At 35.9% G+C, this 19,581-nt stretch overlaps 3 protein-coding genes across 3 annotated transcripts; 2 read left to right on the top strand and 1 right to left on the bottom strand.

Annotated features, from left to right (window-relative positions):
• The first annotated feature begins 687 nt into the window (after positions 1-687).
• LOC132188266 (pyruvate dehydrogenase E1 component subunit alpha-3, chloroplastic) lies at positions 688-3,623 on the top strand. Its single transcript, XM_059602686.1, has 3 exons — positions 688-1,144; positions 1,584-2,364; positions 3,090-3,623. The coding sequence occupies exons 1-3, from the start codon at positions 902-904 to the stop codon at positions 3,365-3,367; spliced, it is 1,302 nt and encodes a 433-aa protein (XP_059458669.1). The 5' UTR covers positions 688-901; the 3' UTR covers positions 3,368-3,623.
• A 5,100-nt stretch (positions 3,624-8,723) lies between these two features.
• Positions 8,724-11,976, bottom strand: LOC132186358 (conserved oligomeric Golgi complex subunit 4). Its single transcript, XM_059600292.1, has 2 exons — positions 10,273-11,976; positions 8,724-9,452 (listed from the first exon to the last, which is right to left on the bottom strand). The coding sequence occupies exons 1-2, from the start codon at positions 11,902-11,904 to the stop codon at positions 8,823-8,825; spliced, it is 2,262 nt and encodes a 753-aa protein (XP_059456275.1). The 5' UTR covers positions 11,905-11,976; the 3' UTR covers positions 8,724-8,822.
• An 83-nt stretch (positions 11,977-12,059) lies between these two features.
• On the top strand, positions 12,060-14,053 carry LOC132186359 (28 kDa ribonucleoprotein, chloroplastic). Its single transcript, XM_059600293.1, has 4 exons — positions 12,060-12,527; positions 13,020-13,121; positions 13,211-13,516; positions 13,651-14,053. The coding sequence occupies exons 1-4, from the start codon at positions 12,111-12,113 to the stop codon at positions 13,705-13,707; spliced, it is 882 nt and encodes a 293-aa protein (XP_059456276.1). The 5' UTR covers positions 12,060-12,110; the 3' UTR covers positions 13,708-14,053.
• The last annotated feature ends 5,528 nt before the right edge of the window (positions 14,054-19,581 follow it).

Below are 19,581 nucleotides of genomic sequence, written 5' to 3' on the forward strand. Positions count from 1 at the left end.
TATATATATATATATATATATAAACAAATTGTAAATTTAAGGCCACTTCAAAATAAGTACTGTTTTTTAACTCCCGGATAATAATTTAAACTGTTTATAAACAATCAATCACCCTCTATCTTTTTTAGCAATTTAAAATTTACCCATAGGTATCAAAAAATAGTTTGCTGATTATGCCGTACACCAACATATTTGAACAATATATACAACATACGGTCTTAAATTTGCCCTTCAAAAGTGGGCACACGAAGTACATGCCTTTTGCCTCATAGGATTTCTCATCATTAGAAAGAATATATATATATATATATATATATATATATATATATAATGTATTAACTAGTTGGTTGATGTTTGAATTCCTTAAATCTCCTAATTCACCTAATATTTTGGTTCCCAATATTATAGGGCAAGTATTTTTATGTTTAATACGACCTGAATCCGATAAACAAACATAAATTCCCATTCCTAAAAAATGTAAAGAGACAAATACTGCAGTCACAATTCACAAATGTGCCGAGAGACATATCTGACTTCACAAACAACAGTTGGGTAGGGCTTCGTTGGCTTCGCAGGAGCACAATTAGAACACAAGTAGTAGTTGTTGGTTGGTTGGAGTTTGTTGGCTTACTGCCTTCCCCTTCCCCTTTCCCTTTATATTTTCCATCGTTGGAAAAAAAAAGATAAAAAAAAAAAAAAAATTACAAACAAAAATCCTCCGCAACGCTCCAGGCGGTTATTTCCACACTTCCCTCCCTCGTTTCCTCCGCCCCCTTCAATCCTTCGCTTCCCTTTTTATTCTCCTCCTCTCTCCCACTATCTTCCCTCACTTTCCATCGGCTTCCTCTCCATTTTCTCTGCTCTCAAACAAATCCTAACTCGTAGCGGAAAGGAAACGATAATGTCGTTCACGTCGACGACCAAGTTCGTGCAGCCCCTCCATCTGAACACCACCTCCGCCAGATCCAATGACCACAAGCCTTTCCTCGACCCATTCAAGCCCACCTCCTTTCTCGGATCCACAAACAAGCTTCGCTTCACTTCTCTTGCCAAGTCCCATCAGGCTAATCTCCACCGTCGATCCGCTGTGGTCGCCGTATCCGAGGTAGTCAAGGAGAAGAAGCCCAAATCCAGCACCAATCTGGTGAGAATTCAATGCTGCAATCATATGAAATTCAATCTGAGTGAAGGAAAATAATTTTTTAAGTATTAGTTTTGAAGGGGTTCCAGCTGAGTTTTATTAGTATTCGCTAGCTGAGAATGCCCAATTGGAACCATTTGATTAATTTGGGGGAGACTAATTTCATATTTTCGAACCAAAAGAACTGAGATCATGTTATTGAATTTTCCTTACTATTTTTTTAATTTTTTTTTGTTTTTGTTTTTGACTGACACTGATTTGTGTCTTAACCTGATAGTATTTGAGAAATTTTTGTAATCTATCCTTCGCATTAGATTTTAACAGCTAAATAGGCTTAACATATGAGTCGTTCTCTTTTACTGGAATGCTTTTTCGTGCACGTATTTTCTTGTGAGACTAAAAATATCTCTGATTTCTTGCTTTTGCTTAATTGGGTCTTCAGCTGATCACTAAAGACGAAGGCTTGGTGCTCTATGAAGATATGATATTAGGCAGAGCTTTTGAAGACATGTGTGCCCAGATGTATTACAGGGGGAAAATGTTTGGTTTCGTTCACCTCTACAATGGCCAAGAGGCCGTGTCAACTGGGTTTATCAAGCTTTTGAAGAAGGAAGATTCTGTGGTCAGTACATACCGGGATCACGTACATGCCCTGAGCAAAGGGGTCCCTGCTCGTGCCGTGATGAGTGAGCTCTTTGGAAAGACCACCGGATGCTGCCGAGGCCAGGGTGGTTCGATGCACATGTTCTCGAAAGAGCATAATGTGCTTGGTGGGTTCGCCTTCATTGGTGAAGGGATTCCGGTGGCCACGGGTGCAGCGTTCACCAGCAAGTATAGGAGGGAGGTATTGCAAGAGGCAGATTGTGATCATGTGACAGTGGCATTTTTCGGAGATGGGACTTGTAACAATGGCCAGTTCTTTGAGTGTTTGAACATGGCGGCTTTGTGGAAATTGCCGATTGTGTTTGTCGTGGAGAACAACCTATGGGCTATTGGGATGTCACATTTGAGGGCTGCTTCGGATCCAGAGATTTGGAAGAAGGGACCCGCATTTGGGATGCCCGGTGTTCATGTTGATGGCATGGATGTTTTGAAAGTTAGGGATGTTGCAAAGGAGGCAGTTGGAAGGGCTAGGAGAGGAGAAGGGCCGACGTTGGTGGAATGTGAAACATATAGGTTTAGAGGACACTCATTGGCTGATCCTGATGAGCTTCGTGACCCCGGTGAGAATTTGACTTTTGTTTTCCTCTTTTTCATATTTGCTTTCCCTTTTTGGTGAGTAGCATATTTACTTTCATTTATTCTAGAATGTGATTATGCTTTTGCAAAGTCTCCGATTTAATAGCTAGTTTCAGTTATCGACTCTTTTCCATTGTTTGACTTCTGTGTTTCTTAGTTTTTTTTTAGAAATGATGCCACCCAATCCTTGGTTGTATGTGACATTGTGTTGGAAATTTTCTATATTCTGATATTAAATCACCTGTGTTGGATTACAGATGTAAGGATTTTTAGTGTGGCTGTTTAAATGCTAGATAGAGAATCTAGTTCTTTAGCTGAATGGGCTATAGGCAGTCATTCACTTTGATAGAAGAACCATGTCAAGTGCAATTTTTATTTTTTTAGTCAAATGTTAGAGGATCGAGTTTTTGGATTCTTAGGGCATGAGCTGATATCATTTTATTAAGAACATTTTTTTCCTGAAAAGAAGAAACCTTTGGAGTTGATGATAATATAGGCCCTGTGGCTTTTGCATTGTTTTCTTTTTTGCTATACATAACCTTATAGTTTCGGTTGTCATGAGTTGCAGACTATTATAGTTTATGTTGAATTACTTTTGCATATTAGCCTATTAGGCCTTTTGATTTCCAGAGTACATGTTATATGTTAATATAAACTGGATGATTACCCAGAGATGACCTCTAATTTCTTTGTGGTTCTATTTTGGCAGCTGAGAAGGCGCGCTATGCTGCTAGAGATCCTGTGACAGCGTTGAAGAAATATATGATTGAGAATAATTTATCGAGTGAAGCAGAGTTAAAGGCCATAGAGAAGAAGATAGATGAGGTGGTTGAGGAAGCTGTTGAGTTTGCAGATGAGAGCCCTCATCCAGGTCGCAGTCAGCTATTGGAGAATGTGTTTGCAGATCCAAAAGGTTTTGGAATTGGACCTGATGGGCGATATAGATGTGAGGATCCCAAATTCACCGAAGGCACTGCTCATGTGTAACTTTTCAATCTCTACTTGTGACTTTTCAGTTCTTGGATGCGTGGTTTATATTTACCTCTACTCAACTTATGATAATGTGTCAGCTTTTCTATTGTAAGCAGGATTTCCTCTTTAGGTTGCATTATGTTCTCAAATTTTGCACATCAGGGTCCCGTTTATATGTTATTTTGTTTTAGTTGGTGTTTTTATTTTTTATTTTTTTAACCTGTATGAAGTCTAAAGGATGATAAAAGCTTCTGGAGCATTATGTTGATCAGGACTGTGTGGGTGAAGATCCGTTTGTTATATACCATGCGGACCACCACATGGACCAAAGTTGGATGTGCTTCTGAGTAACACATATTGGCACTCCTAATTTATTCATAGTTTTATTTTATCCACATCGTCATCCAACGTCTCTATTAATATTTGGATCCACTACGAATTTCCAACATAAAAGTTATCCAGCATTTCCTATCCAGCAGAAGTTAATGTCTCTTAGGCCCCTTCCAAACTGTTGCCACCTGTATTCTAGTTCTATACAATATAAATAAGAAATATGTGTGGCCTGCTATCATGATCCCTCAAGAGACTGGCGAGTGGTGCCATAGGATTCAACCAGAGTTTTCTGGCTTTTAATTGTTTAACTAGGATACTGAGTCACTGACAGATTGACAGATGAATATAGAGAATATTAGGCCCTGTTTGCCAAATATTTATTCTCGCTTATCCTAAAAAAATCAAATTCATTTATTTACAATTAAAAAAAAAAAAAAAATTCTTCACTTATCTTATTAAAAAAGTGATTTAAAAAATAATTTATAAGTTCTCAAGATAGGCCAAAATAACATTTTACTCCTTGAATTCATTTTCGGTTAAATGACTTAACGAAAACCGTTACATTGCCACATCACACTAATAAAAATAAAATACGTGTTTTTTTTTAATTTTTTTTTTTTATTTATGCTCTTAAAAAATGACAAATAAGTTTTTCACGTCATTTGAGACTCCAACACACTCCACGTCAAATCAAATAAACATAATCACTCTATATCTCCTGTGCTGCCGTTATCTTTATCTTCCCCTACGATTCTTGTCGTCGTCTTCATCTTCCCCAACGATTCTTGCCGTTGTATTTATCTTGGTCTTCATGCCGTCGTCTTCCTCTTCCCCAAAAAAAAGGACACAGAGAGAAATGAATAGATTGTTTTCGATGCTTGGAAACAATTTTTGAATATCCTTTAATGCCCAAAAACAAATCCGAATTTCCATAGAAAGACTGTCCAAAAATGCACTAATCCAAAAATGCAAATGCCCAAAAATCTCAGAGTAACTCACAGATCGAAGATCACACCCATCAGAAGATGAAGAAGACGGCAAGAATCGTTGGGGAATATGAAGACGATGGTGGCATAGGGGATATAGAGGGATTATATTTATTTAATTTGACATGGAGTGTGTGTTGGAGTCTCAAAATAACGTGGAAAAACTTATTTGTCATTTTTTAAAAGCATAAATAAAAAGAACACGTGTCTTATTTTTATTGGGTGTGATGTGGCAATGTAACGGTTTCCGTTAAATCATTTAACGGAAAATGAGTTCAGGAAGTAAAACGTTATTTTGGCCTACCCTAGAGACCTATAAATTATTTTTTAAACCACAGGGAGTGATTTGTAAATTAGGCAAACTACATGGACCAATTTTACATTTATCCCTAATAATAATAATAATAAAAAATAAATAAAAACAAAATCAAAAACCTAGGGTGGAACAGCTTTTGTTGAGTTAGAACAATGTTGAAATCTATTAAGCCCATTGAGTTCTTTATCTACAAGTAGGGGTGTCAAGGCAGTTACGATTAGCGGTTATTGTAATAACCGCTAATCGTAACTGCCTTAGCGGTTAGTAAATTTCATTAACCGCAACTGTTAACCGCCGGTTGGCGGTTAATGAAATAAATAACCGCTCGCTAACCGCTTTTTCAAAATTGGGCTTTTTTTTGGGCCTTTTTGGGCTTTCTTTAGGGCTTTTGGGCCTTTTTGAGATTTTTTTTTTTTTTTTGGTTTTTTTGGTTTTTTTGCTTTTTAGGCTTTTTTTTACCTTCATTTTTTTTTTTTTTGGTATTTTTAGTGTCTTCTTAAGCCCAATTGCTATTAAAAGAGCCCATATTGAAAAATAAAAAATATTTGACCCAAAATATATGTTTTCAACATTTAATAGTACTCGTCAGATTAGATCAAACAAGGCAAGCTTACGGTGTCTTTGTTACACCATATACATACTTCTTAGTAAATGCTTGATAGCTGTCCTCCATTAATATCATCCAACGGCTATTAGATCATCAAAACATTTTGGACGGCTACGATTACACTTATATACCATAGATCAAATTCAAATTCAGCTATGATTAAATTCAATAAAAAATTCAAAATTCAAAATTTAGGAATTAGGAATAAAAATTGTGTTATATAGTATTATTTAGGGTTAATTTGTTATTTCAATTTCAATAATTACGATTTTAAAAATTGTTTTTTTTTCAATCAAGTATTTTTTTTTTCTTCTTATTTTAGATTAAGTATTTTTTAAATTACAACGAAAAACGCTTTATGTCACACACTCACACACACTAATCACTATTATCATATTACATATAGTATTATTTAGTTAATATGTTAAAATGTTAATGCTTAACATGGGTCAAGTATATAATGTCAATATTAATATATATTGTATCTTATATGTAAACATTTATATACTTATATAGTTATATGATTGTATCATTATCTAATTTATATGGGTAATGGGTCAATGTTAATTGTTATAACTTATATACTTATATTATATGTTCTTATTATCACGATTCATGATATATGATTTAAATTCAAATTGTTAAGTTTTTACTTACCGTAAATTGTGATTATAATGTATAAAATTGTTACAAATGGTTCAAAAAATTCAAAATTGTTCAAAAAATGGTTAATTTTCTTTTTTTTTTTTTTCAAAAATGGTTAAATTTCTTTTTCTAAAAAATGTTCAAAAAATACCTTAATATTTCAATTGTGATTATAAGTAACACATTGTTGAATCTAATGTCAATTACTTAATTTGATATTATATAATCATATAATCTCATTAAATTATATCATATGATTAATTATTTAAATTATTATCATATTTACTTATAATCTTTTTTCTTTGAATTGAACTTAATAATCATATGATATAATGATCAAGTCATCATGTGATATAATCATATCAATTATAGTGATAATATATAAATTACTAAAATTATAATGATAATACATTAATACTTAAATTTTGTTTATAAGTAACACATTAGTCATTGTTTAATCCAATGTCAAATACTTAATTTGATATTATACGAATCATATCATCCTTTTACATTAATAATATGATTCACTTGAAGTCTTGAATAAAGTATTTGAATTGTCATTGAATCATATGATTAAGTATTGATATTATACATTTATATTATTCATATGCATATGTAGACTTATATAGACTTATAACATATATAGACTTATAAGTTTATAACATACATTGGAAATAAGTCTCTAGATATTTAATTGTTGTATTAGTATGAATTAGTATACTTATGAGTTATGTCATATTATATATGTATAATTTATTATTATATAATCAAATGATTTAATAATCAATCTCATGTGATATAATCATATAAATTATAGTGATAATATATTAATACTCAAATTGTGATTTAATTATTTTTTTAAAAAAATTGTGATTTAATGATCAAGTGATTATATGATATAATCATATAAATTATAGTGATAATATATTAATACTCAAATTGTGATTTAATTATTTTTAAAAAAAATTGTGATTTAATGATGAAGTGATTATGTTATATGTATAAATATTTTTATAATTATAATATAATATATTTTTATAATTATAATTATAAAAATATATTATATAAAAAGGTGGTTAGCGGTTACGGTTAGTAGACCCAATAACCAATTGACACCCTACCTAGGGTCTACAAGCCAAGAGAGGGGACACTTTAAATTGTCATTTAAAGGGTAGTCTAGAAACGGATCTGTCAGAAATAGCACATACTGCAACAACAAATAGCCTTGAAGACAACATCAGGAAGATGAGCATGGGTGGTGGCTGAACCGAAGCCACCAAAGAGGAGCACCACCATTGCGTCCGGTGAGAGAGGTACTTGTCGAAGTAGGCTTGGTGGATACCATATATGTATCTACAACAGGATCTGGGACTCTGCATAGGCAACAAGAGTGTACTATCTATAGAGATCTAATGAGGAAGGAGAGGAGAAGCTAAGGATTCACTGTGCAAGCAAAAATGTAGTGGTAGCGGTGGCACGTGCATCACATGCATGCTAGGGCGGCATGTGATGAGCACGTGTGGGGCAGGGGTAGTCATTGGAAGTAGCGGAGACTTTAGAATTTGAGGGGGTGGTGTCTGGCAGAGAAAGGGTCTCTAGAAAAAAAAAAAGAAAAAAAAAGAGTATGAGTTGAGGAGAAAACGACACCCGAAATGAATACTACTGTTTTTGTTATCGATCTTTATTGATAAGAAGGAACATTTTACATTTTTCCTGCATATTGTATACAACTCTTTTTAATGGTAACTTGAGATAGGATTGGATAGACGGGACCAATTTCAAGAACAATCAAGGGCTCCTCTTCACGCCACTACTCGCAGACGAAGCCAAAAAGGCAAAGAGTAGGTGTTATTAAACTCACACTCAGATCACAATCAGTCCCATCAAAGAAAGGTAAGAACTAAGAACCAGTCTCACTGAAGAATACAAACAGCATGCTTTTATTCTCATGCTGATCTTCTTCTTAGCGAGTAAGAACAAATACAAACAAATATCACAAATATAAAATATTGAAACTTATAGAATTCAAAATACAAAAGACTAAAAAGAAAATCTAATATTGACAGCTTTGAAGGGAATCCTTGAATGAAGGCGGAAAAGGTAATCGAGAAAAACTGTCAAGCCAAATTGGTTATAGCGGCCCACAGTAAATGGTGTGGGTGAATTTCCACTAAAAATATGTAGCGTGTGTGCAAGAAGACAGATACCACATAATAGGTTAGAAATCTTTGGGCATAAATAAATAAATTAAAAAAAAAAAAAAAATTATAATATGAATTCATTAAAAATAGTAGTTAAAATTGTATTATAAGGCTATTTTAAGAAATTTGGTTATAATATGATTTCATTTACCAATGTATTGCAGTGTAACAAACAAAGTAATACATATTCCGTGTTCTATTTTAACATTACAACCATTACAACCAAACTTAGGAATAGGAATAGGAATATCTATTCTATTTTACCTTCTTCCTTTCTCAATAATTGCTATTCAATTTCTTAATGGAATGGACATTCAGCGTACCAAACATGCCCGAAGAATAAAAGAATAAGAAGGGAGAGTGGGGACTAGACAGATGAGAATTACAACTTAAGAGCACCAATTGCTTCAGGTTTGAAATCAACCCTGAGACCCAACACTCGCCTAACCTCAGCTGGGGTTAATCTCCAGGTCATAGGTCCTGAGTTCTCACCCCAGAAATCAAGAATCTCAGAGACCTTCTCCAAGTTGAGGATTGTTGCCATTTGAGTAAGACGGGCGAACTTATCCCTAACAGTCCTCTGAGTCATGCCAGAAAAGTGGCTTACCAATGCCCTTGCATCTCTGTCGAGTTGAAGGCCTCCAAGTTGACTGAACCTTTTCTGCATCATTATCACTTCCAGCCTCTTAACAATGAAGTCAATGACCAAATGAACAAATGAGTCATAGTTGTTGGCAGTCATTAATGGCTGAAGCCATGCCACATTAGTCTCAACAGCATGAAGAAGTCTCTGCACCCACGGGTCATTCACCTCATTATCTGCATATTCAGCCTCTGACAACTCATAGCTGATCGTTGCTACAGTATCTAATACCGGACGGATTCGGGGTGTTACAGTTGCCACAAGCTGTTCCATACCAGCATTCAGAGCTTGCTTGAAAGTGTTGCACATATCACTCAATTCAGACAAACACGATTTCACTTTTTCTCTATCAGCTGGTGCAGGGAATATCTGAAAGGAATGATTCAAGTCTATAATGCATGAAACAGGAATAATTTATACCAACAAGTTAAGAAGCTAATCAGGTGTATGGTCACACTGGATAATGAGTCATGACTATCACATAAATATATAAAAATGTCAAGAAGGAAGCATGAGAGAAGTATAATATAAAGAATTTTCCCTTGGGGTCTGATTACCTATCAGTAGAATCATCTAGAATATTTCTCCTATGATATGTCATCCGTCCAATATAAAGAAAAAAAGGATGACATTTAACAGGAAACCTGAATGATTACCATGGAGCAATGAAACAATTGCTCTCATAAGACAGCAATATACACCTGAACTCATCCCATGCCAGACATTGCAGGTATAGAATGCATCAAGTTCTAGTTCAACTGATTGTCACAGTTTTGGCAAAAAAAAGAAAAAGAAAGGAAAATCATTATTTTTTTATGATCAAAATAATATCTAGCCTTGTTTGTAAATTTCGAACTGTTCAATGTTTGATTACAGCTCCAGACATGTTCATGAAGGTTATCATTTGGATGTGCAAATCATGTAGTAAATTAGTAAAATATTGCTCCGTTGTGCCAAAACAAGACTGAATTTCCTAAATCTTTGATTCATCTCTTTTTCTACCATCTAATTTGTTTCTTCTACTGATATATTACAGAAAATATCCCATTGTACAGGGAGAGCAACTGGAATTCCATGGGTGCGAAAGGTGATATGCAATCAAGTTGAGAAAGACGAGGCATAGAGTAAAAGAATAGTCCTTTTTCAATCGTTCAAACAAAACCACAAGGTAACTGAGTATGCCACTCACCTCAGCACATTGTTCTTCGATCTCGTGTTTAAGCTTCAGAACATACTCGCTGCTAACATCCATGTTATTCAAAGCCGTAGCGATCTCTGTGCCGGTCTTCTGCACGCCGACACCACCCAAGAACAGCCTGGCGCCGAGGTTGGGCTCTCTCAGCTTCTGCTGCAAAGCTTCATGATACTCGTTGCTCAACAAACTACTCGCACCGCTCAACACCGCCACCACGGAGCTGATATTGGATGTGGATATGGCCCTCCGCAAGCAACTCTGCAAAACATAGAAGACGTCGTCGACCATGGAAGTGGTCAAGCTGTCCGGCACGTGCTCGTCGATCCTGATTGCCTTCCTCACATTCTCCACCATAAAGAAGCCCTCCAGAATCACGTAGAACCCGGTAATCTCTTGCAGAACCTTGCTAAGACTTCCACTCCTGAAGGCCTTTGTGGCCCGCGGAAGCAACTCTGGATCAACGGAGCTCAGGCCCTTAATCTTCGACACCATGAATTGGGTATAATCCTCGCCCAATTGCATCAAGGATAGTATCTCTTCCAAGTACAATTCGATCTCCCTCGGGTCCGGACCTTCTGATCCTCCTCCCACAGCGAGCAAATTCTTGTTTTGCGCATTGATCTCCGACGACAAGCGGCCCAACTTCCGGAACTCCATGTACTTCTTCACGATCAACGAACCTCGCGAGTCGCACTCCTCCTGCAGCTCACAAATCCCGTAAACGATCCCGTCCTCGCCGCAGAGACCTCTCAGAATTTCGTCGTTCTCTTCGATTGCTAAGACTACGTCCTTGAACAGATTCGTCAAGCAGGCGATGAAATTCACTTGGCTGCTCTGGTCGTTATGATTCTTGCTTTTTTGCTCCATTAACTCCACCATGTGCTCGAACTCCAGCCTCGCCCTCATTGCGATCACCTTCTTCAGGTAACCAACGTAGACCTGCAGTCCCTCTTCCTCCAATCCCAGCGGCGAATAGATCTGTATGAAGCGCAAGATCGTCTTGTGGTCGCGTTGATCCACGGCTGCCGACAGCTTCTTGCGCACGATGCCTTCTAGTTGGTGCTTGGCGGCGAACATCTGGTCCCTCTGATCGGATCCGGAGTCCTTGTACTTGGCATCGATCTGGAGGAAGGTCTGGACGTACTTGGCGGCCGACTCGAAGTCCTCGGTCTCTAGGGCCTTCCTGACGCCGTCGATGCAGTTGGAGCGGTCGACGATGGCGTCAATGCGGAGGAGGGTGGAGTTGACGCGGGACTGCGCAAGGTCAAGCTCGCGGACCTTGCGGCTGACCTGGTCGGCTAGGTCACAGGTGGACGACACGTTGGCCAGCATGTGCTCGGCGTCCGCGGCCACGATGTCGAGAACCTCGGCGGACTTCTGGAGGTGGACAAGCTGCTTGTCGAGGTCAGAGCGCTGCGAGAGGAGGTTGTCCAGGTCCAGGTCCATGGCCCGCTGGTAGGCTATGCACTCGTGGAGGAGCCGGGTCATGGTCCCGACGTCCGTGAGGCTCCGAATGCGCTCCAGCGCCTCCACAGACCCGAAATTCATCGACATCGAGGAGTTCGTTACGTCGTCGTCGTCCGATTCGATAACGGCACCGGTCGATCCGTTCGGCGCTGACCCCATTTCCTCGAGATCTCCCTGTCTCTCTTCTTAGGAAACCACCACAACGCTGGTGTTTCGGTTAGAGAGCTCGAAGAAAATTGTGCTATTTATATCGACCCGCTTGTGTTTTGGAGCTCCGACCCGGTTAAAAAAACTACAATAGTGCTACTCTCTGTATTTGCTAATCTGATCCAAATTGAACGGCTGGGTATCACTGTGACAAAGCCATGGCGAGCACTTGCATCGTTGGTTTATTAACCCCCTCATCCTCTACGTCTTTCGTTTCCAACAGAGCCGGAGCTGGTGGCGGCACAGTGAAACGGTTCGTTTCGTGTTCGTGTTCGTGCTCTTTTTTCCCTTCCTCCAACGAGTTCGGCTACCCGAGGATCTCGTGCTCTTCGGCGTTGGAGCCTATTGCCAGAGCTAGGGTTTCGGGAGTTTTGGGCGTTGTAAGCGAAGCCGAAACAGTGGTCGCGAAGGGAAGTAATGGTAATGTGGACTACGAGAACGACGACGTCTTGGTGCAGGAATGGAAGAAGCGGACCAGACCGTGTGAGCTCTACGTGTGTAATCTCCCCACGAGTTGCGGCATTGTAGAGCTGCTTGAAATGCTTAAGCCTTTTGGAACTGTACTGTCTGTCGAGGTACGACTTGCTTCATACTGTGTGAACAGATAATGAAAGATGATTTGAGGAAATTTCCTCTCTGCCTTGATTGAGGCTTTTGTGTATTATTTATATATGGATTATCTTGATCTTCTATATCCGATTGCATCATTATCTTGTTGAGTTGATTTTGTTTTATCAACATTATCCTCTCAATACATATCAATTGGTTCATACTATAATTTAAAGTAGACTTTAGGTTAGACAAATACATAAATACTTGGAATAATTCAGCAGAAATTCGGAAAAATTGGCCCTGATGCATGGAGAGGATGATTTTTCTTAGTAATTTCTTAGCAGTTCAGCTAAAATTCAGAGTAAATGATCTTTAATGTTGAATTAGTTGAGAATTTGGAGATAAGTGAGATGTCTATTGCTTAAAAAAAAGAAGAAAGAAAATTCATTTCAGAGAATAGGAGGCATGGAAATGCACTGGATATTTTACGCAGTGCTGATTTGATTTGGTTGCAGATTTCTCGGAATGCTGAGACCGGTGTAAGTCGGGGATGCGGTTTTGTGACAATGAGTTCAGTAAATGAAGCAAAACTTGCAATTGCTGCGTTGGATGGATCTGTCAGTGTGAATTGGAACTAGTTACTCTATATTGATTTCATTCTTCTCTTTGTATTTCCTTTGAAATTGATCACTCCTTTTATGTGAAGGATATCGGCGGCCGAGAAATGCGGGTTAGATTTTCGGTTGATATGAATCCTAGGAGGAGGAATCCTGAGGCATTGAATTCAGCGCCCAAGAAAGAGATAGTATATGAAAGTCCTCACAAGTTATATGTGGGCAATCTTCCCCGAGATGTTAAACCTGAATATTTGAGGGATCATTTTAGCCAATTTGGGACTTTGCTTAGCGCAAGAGTGTTGCATGATCAAAAAGCAGGAAAAAACCGTTGTTATGGGTTTCTCTCCTTTTCTTCAGCTGCAGAACGTGATGCAGCTATATCTTTAAATGGAACAGTTGAGTCCTCTTCGACCACGACTGAATCCTGTTTCATTTTTCATGTCATTTTGTGTCTCTCTTACCTACTTCATCTCTTTTTGCTTTTTTGGATGTGTGTAAATGTATCTTACATACTTCATCTCACTTGTAGGAGTTCCTTGGTAGAACAATAGTAGTTAGAGAAGGCGTGGAAAGGACCAAGCCCTAACTGAAGTTTTGCTTGCTGCATACATGCTATATTGAGGATTCTTCTGATAGAAATCAGATAGTTTGGAGCACCCTTTGTCGGTGAGATTTTTAGGCAGGACAGGTAAGTTTCCAAATGCGCACAAAATTCAAAGTTTCGATACTCTTTAAAGTTTTGTTGTATGTCATCTTCACATTGGCGATGCCAATGGGTTATTCTGGTGATAGTGGTTGGTCTATTTAAGTGAATTTTAGCCCCCGAACTAGCTTGACTAGTGGTGTATGGGATATCATGTTGTCAGTTGATGGTTTGGTTACTGGACTGCCACTGATTCTGAGCTCAATGCATCCCTTTTTTTTTTCGGCAACTTTTTTCTTATGTGCTACTTAACGGCAGTTTCAATGTTTGAAGTGGACTTTTGGCCTAGTATGTAGATAGTGTCACAGAAATGTGAGTATCGCTAGTTGTTATTATATTTATATGAGTCTACTGGTTATTGGTTTAGTTCAACCTTCAAACTTAAAAAGGCAAACGTATTCAAATCATGACTATTTTCCATATTTAATGACTTAATTAGTTTAGGCAGGATTATCTCACTCTTGAAGTTTTAATTGCCGATGGACCATAGATGCATCACATAACAGAACAGTTAGTGCTACCTGATATTGATTTCAAAATTCTTGATTTTTGTTTGTGAGGTTAAATGAATCTCAGCTGCTCAACTTTTCCTACAAATGACCAAAATAGTAGTCTAAATTCTTTGTTGTTCAATTTGGCATTCTTAAAATTAGACAAAAACTAGGATAAAGTTTAGGATTAACTTGATCTTAAACATGGACTGTAATCAGTGCTTGTTACTTATACTACAGTTTGTTGTGAGTGCACTTATGAGTATTGAGCCCCACATTGAGAAAGTATGAAGAGAAAGAATAGTTAATATACCTAAGTGGACCAAAGCCTATTAACTTAGGCTTTTGGCTAGAGTGGTGTATATATATATATATAATGTACTCTTTTTAAAAACTTCCAAACCGTTTATCTCCCCAACATGGTTCTAGAAATTTAGCTGAATAAACAAAGTGCTGAGAATCTTTTTGTGTTAGATAGGTTGGCTGTAGATGATGACATGATGTTGGCATCAAGTGTGAATGATTTTCTTTATTTTTTGGTGATTGTCTGTGTGAGTTTGATTGCTTCTACATAACCTTGATACTGAAAAGAATGTATGCTTCCAACAATGCACACATCAATTTGTTGTTATTAAACCAATTCCTTTTGTGTGGCTTGTCTCTATGACATCATTTCCTTACACTTAAGATTTGCAGTCCAAGATAAGAAAGATTTTCTTTAATTTTTGGTGATTGTATGTGTGAGTTTGATTGCTTCGACATAACCTTGTTACTGAAAAGAATGTATGCTTCCAACAATGCAAACATCAATTTGTTGTTATCAAACCAATTCCTTTTGTGTGGCTTGTCTCTATGACATCATTTCCTTACAATTAAGATTTGCAGTCCAAGATAAGAAATATTTTCTTTAATTTTTGGCGATTGTCTGTGTGAGTTTGATTGCTTCTACATAAACCAATTCCTTTTGTGTGGCTTGTCTCTATTATAGCATTTTCCTACCATTAAGATTTGCAGTCCATGATAAGAATGAGTTCCTTATATCAAGAGACGCAGGAAAGGATTAACCTACCATGGGGTGTTCGTATTTTCTTTGTTATTTTTAAGTTGGAATGTAGAATCAAAGATATAGATTTCATCTAAAACACTAAAGCAACACACTAAAACATGCATAAAACAGTTTCAAAAATCGTTTAAAATAGGCCATAAAAAGAGGCATAAAGAAAGTTAAAAACATTAAAATAGGCTCAAAAGGCTCATCACCTAATAGACGGTTAGTGGTACAATTTTGCCTTTAATAACCACGCGGTTAGCTGTTAGTAGTCACCCACTTAAGGGGTGAATAAAAATATTTAGAAGTGATAATCGTTTAATGTAGTTGAATATGCGATTATAGGTACGATCCACTCCATAATATTCTAGAAAAAAAAATGATCAAAAGGAAAAAAAAGGAATGTTGTCCCTATTTTTAAATTTTCTGGCCCTGTTCTTAAAATTTTTGGACTATACCCATTAATTTTTTTGTTTTACCCATGCAAAACTTGAATTTCAAAATTTTCTAGGATCAGAGAAAAGAGACCGCGATTCCCTTGTTTTGTGGTTTGGTAAATGAGAGTAAATGGGCACACAAATAACAAGAGACAAGAGTAGGCAATGACTTTTTATTGTTTATTTTTTTCAAGTTTCAATTTTCTTATCTCTTGCCAAACTTGACATGCATTGTGTGTGGGGGCATGAAAATTTAAGTGTGAGAATTGGCGCACCAAGGCAAGTGGGGACCGTGAGAATTATAGTTATTTAATTATTATTTAATAAGTATAGTTATTTAATTGTAAATTGCAATAGTTTTAAATTTTTTATTCGATAATTATAGTTTGGAGTAGTCTTTAGTTAATAAAAAACAAGCAAAATATTTTTTTTTAAATAAAAAATTAAAAGAACCGAAGAAAAAAAAAAATTTGTTGGCCTTGTCCTAAAAAATTTCCTGGCTTCATCCCTCTGCACGTGTGTTAATGAATCTCGAAATATGAGTCACATGTCTAGGTAAAAGAAAGCCATGTGTCTGCCTTTTTGGGTAGATGACCTTTTCTTGGCATTTTTTTTAAGTAAAAATTGATTGACGTGGAAAAAAGTGAGAATGTTTTGTATGAAAAAAAAAAAAAAAATTGTATTATAGTAATTTTTTTATTCAAATAGTAGTAAAAAATAATTGATATATTATAAAAAGTAAGAATGTTGAAAGTTGAATTTTTTGATGAATATGATTTGACCTCTGCCAAACTTTTAAGTTGGGTATGGGCCATCAATAAGTGCTTTTGCTGGCCATTTCAGAGATAGGGATGATAGGAACCCAACTTTTTTGCCAAACAAAAGTCTAACTTTTGCTTTTTTTTTTTAAAAAAAATAATAATAATAATAATAAATAAATAAAATAAAATAAAATAAAAAATGGAAAAAATGTCTGAAGCAACCCTATCTATTTTTTGTCTTTCTTTTATTTGGTATTTTCAAAAAAATGAAAAATGGTATTTTTTTTCCTAATAATGTCATTTTTTTTTTAAAAGAAAATGTCATTATTATGAAGAAAAATACTATTTTTCATTTTTAAAAAAATACTAAATAAAAGAAAGGTAAAAAATAGATAGGGTTACTTCAGACATTTTTTCCATTTTTTATTTTGTTTTTTTTAGAAAAAAAAAATAAGGCAAAAGTTTAACTTTTGTTGGACAAAAAAGTTGAGCCTTTAGCGATATTACTCATGCATAGACAATGAAAGTCTCCTAGTGATACGAATATCACTTTGTTTTATGTTTATCTTTAACTGGAATATTAAATTGTTTTACTTAGAAAGGCCATTTATAAGTAGACCAATAAATTGATACAAGACAAATAATATAATTGCTTCACTCAATTCAAGTGAAATTTTTTGTTGAGTTAAAGAATGGGGAAGTAGTAGATTTTAGAGATGGGCAAAAACCTGCCCACTTGATAATTCGACCCAACACTGGCCTGTTTTCGATCCATGTAGGTTGGTTTATGACAAAAACAAGTTGGATGAAATTTTGAATTTTCGACTTAAATCAAATTGAAAACTCAGGTGGATTTCCAATGAAGTCCTACCAGCCCTTCTAGTTTTATATTTAAACAAATCAATTGCAAGATTCATCTTCCTTGAGTTTCTTTGAAATCCTTTCATGAAATTAGTCTCTAAGCATCGCATTGATCCTTTGGTCTTCACGTCTTTATTTTTGACAAAAATAAGGCATCTTTGTCTCAATCTTGATCTAACCCGTGATCATTTTTGGTTATTCTGACTGACTCTTACTTTTCAGAAGTATAAGCATCTTGAAAATCGTCTTTATTAGAGGTGTGTTAAAGGTTTTTTCAAATGTTTCCAACTCTAAAAACGACAAAAGAAAAAAGGTCTTTTTGACTCTGTCGAAGTCGGTGTACAACCCTAATAAAAATGACTAAATTTTACACTTAATTCATTTGAATTGTAATCTATAAAAGTAATTCAGTAAATTAAGGTTTGCTTCTTATTATTCTTAAACCTATGATTATGATTATATACATTCAATTTTGAGAGCCCCTGTGGTCCGGTCGCTCTGCAAACCACGCCTTTTACAGCATTCAATTACCATTTGCCACATCATCCATTTAACAAACATGCAAAAAATGAAAATGAGCTCACCCATACCAAATCAAAATGAGAAATACCTGGCAAACCCAAAAAGACACACGCCACGACGAGACCCACGGGTCTAACCCACCTCAAATTCGCCCAAAATCTGCTTCTAATGCCCAAATTATGCTTTTAATGCATCAAAACTCGATTTTAGATTCAAGACTAAAACTTAAAAGGGGAAGGTTAACTCTTTAGGGATTTTATTACAATAAAGGCCGGAAACCAGAGCTGGAGAAAGGTGACCACTGTGGGAGAGAAAGGGGAAGAAGAGAGAAGAAGAGAAAGTGGGAGAGAGAGGAGGAAAGAAAATTTTCGGTGAACCAGAGGAAGAGAGGAAGATCCGGTGAAGAAGAGAGAAGAAGAAAGAAAAAATTCAGTGTATTGTATTTCTTCTTGAGTTTGTACATTTTTTTAATTTTTGCTAATGTGTAAGCTTTTGATTAGATGCTGTAAATGTTGCGTTTTAAGGCTCATCCGGACCAAATTAAAACTCTTCAGTTTTACTTTTAAGATATATACTTGATTTTGAAATGATTGCGTAGATTGAAACAAGAATTAAGGGTGGCGTGTATTTGACTCGTGATGATTAAGAACAGCATAACCATTTTATTTACTATTTTTTTGTCTTTTCAGAATGCTTGTTTTTCTGGCTGTGCAAGCAATAATGGCTTTAACTTGGGAACACAGGGGGCCCATGCGATCAATAGCCAATTAACTACCTAGACAGATAGACATAGATTAATGATAATATATTATATTATTATTTTATGGATAAAATTTTTCTTCAAATTAGGTTGAAAGAATTTCTTTTAATTTAGTTTATAAAAGTGATATGTGACTTTTTTTTTATTATTAACATGTGAGATGGACATTAATTTTTAATAAAATTTATTTTAACTTTATTCTTATTACTAAAAAAATATGTGCATCTCACATGTTCAAAATACACATGTCACTTTTATAAACTAAGTTGAAAGAAACTCCTCCAACCCGGTACGAAAGAAAACTTTGTCCCTATTTTATTATGTTAATGGAACATTATTAATTTATTTTTAAATCAATCTTGGCTAAAAAATAAAAACAAAATTTATGTTATGTATCATTTTCCTAATCATTTTTTTTATAAGTAAAAGATAAAATGAAGAACACTTTTTATTATTTCTAAAAAAAAAATGGTAATATAGGAATTCAAGATTAAATTGGGAGTCAAAAATAAGCCAAAGGACCTAAAAAAAAAAAAAAGATAAAAAAAGAGGCGAAAGCTAAACGGATTACACGCGAACGCACCGATAGAAAGAAAAGCAAAAAATAAGAAGAAGAAAAAAAGTCTTGGCATATCATATATATATATATATATAATATAATAATGCTACAAATTGAAAGGCATAAAGAAGAAACAAACCAAAGATCCCTAAGAGTTTCCACGTGTCAATCTTTCAACCACAAGATAACGATCGCGCTGTCTCGCAACGCTGTCGTGGCACTCTCGGCAGGAGGAAAAATATCCTCCCTCGAAAGGCCAAAACCCACGCTTCCCCACCACGTGTCCCTCCGGTGGGCCCCAAGAAGACAATCTCATCA

This window comes from Corylus avellana, chromosome ca7 (assembly GCF_901000735.1).
Source record: "Corylus avellana chromosome ca7, CavTom2PMs-1.0".
NCBI lineage: Eukaryota > Viridiplantae > Streptophyta > Magnoliopsida > Fagales > Betulaceae > Corylus > Corylus avellana.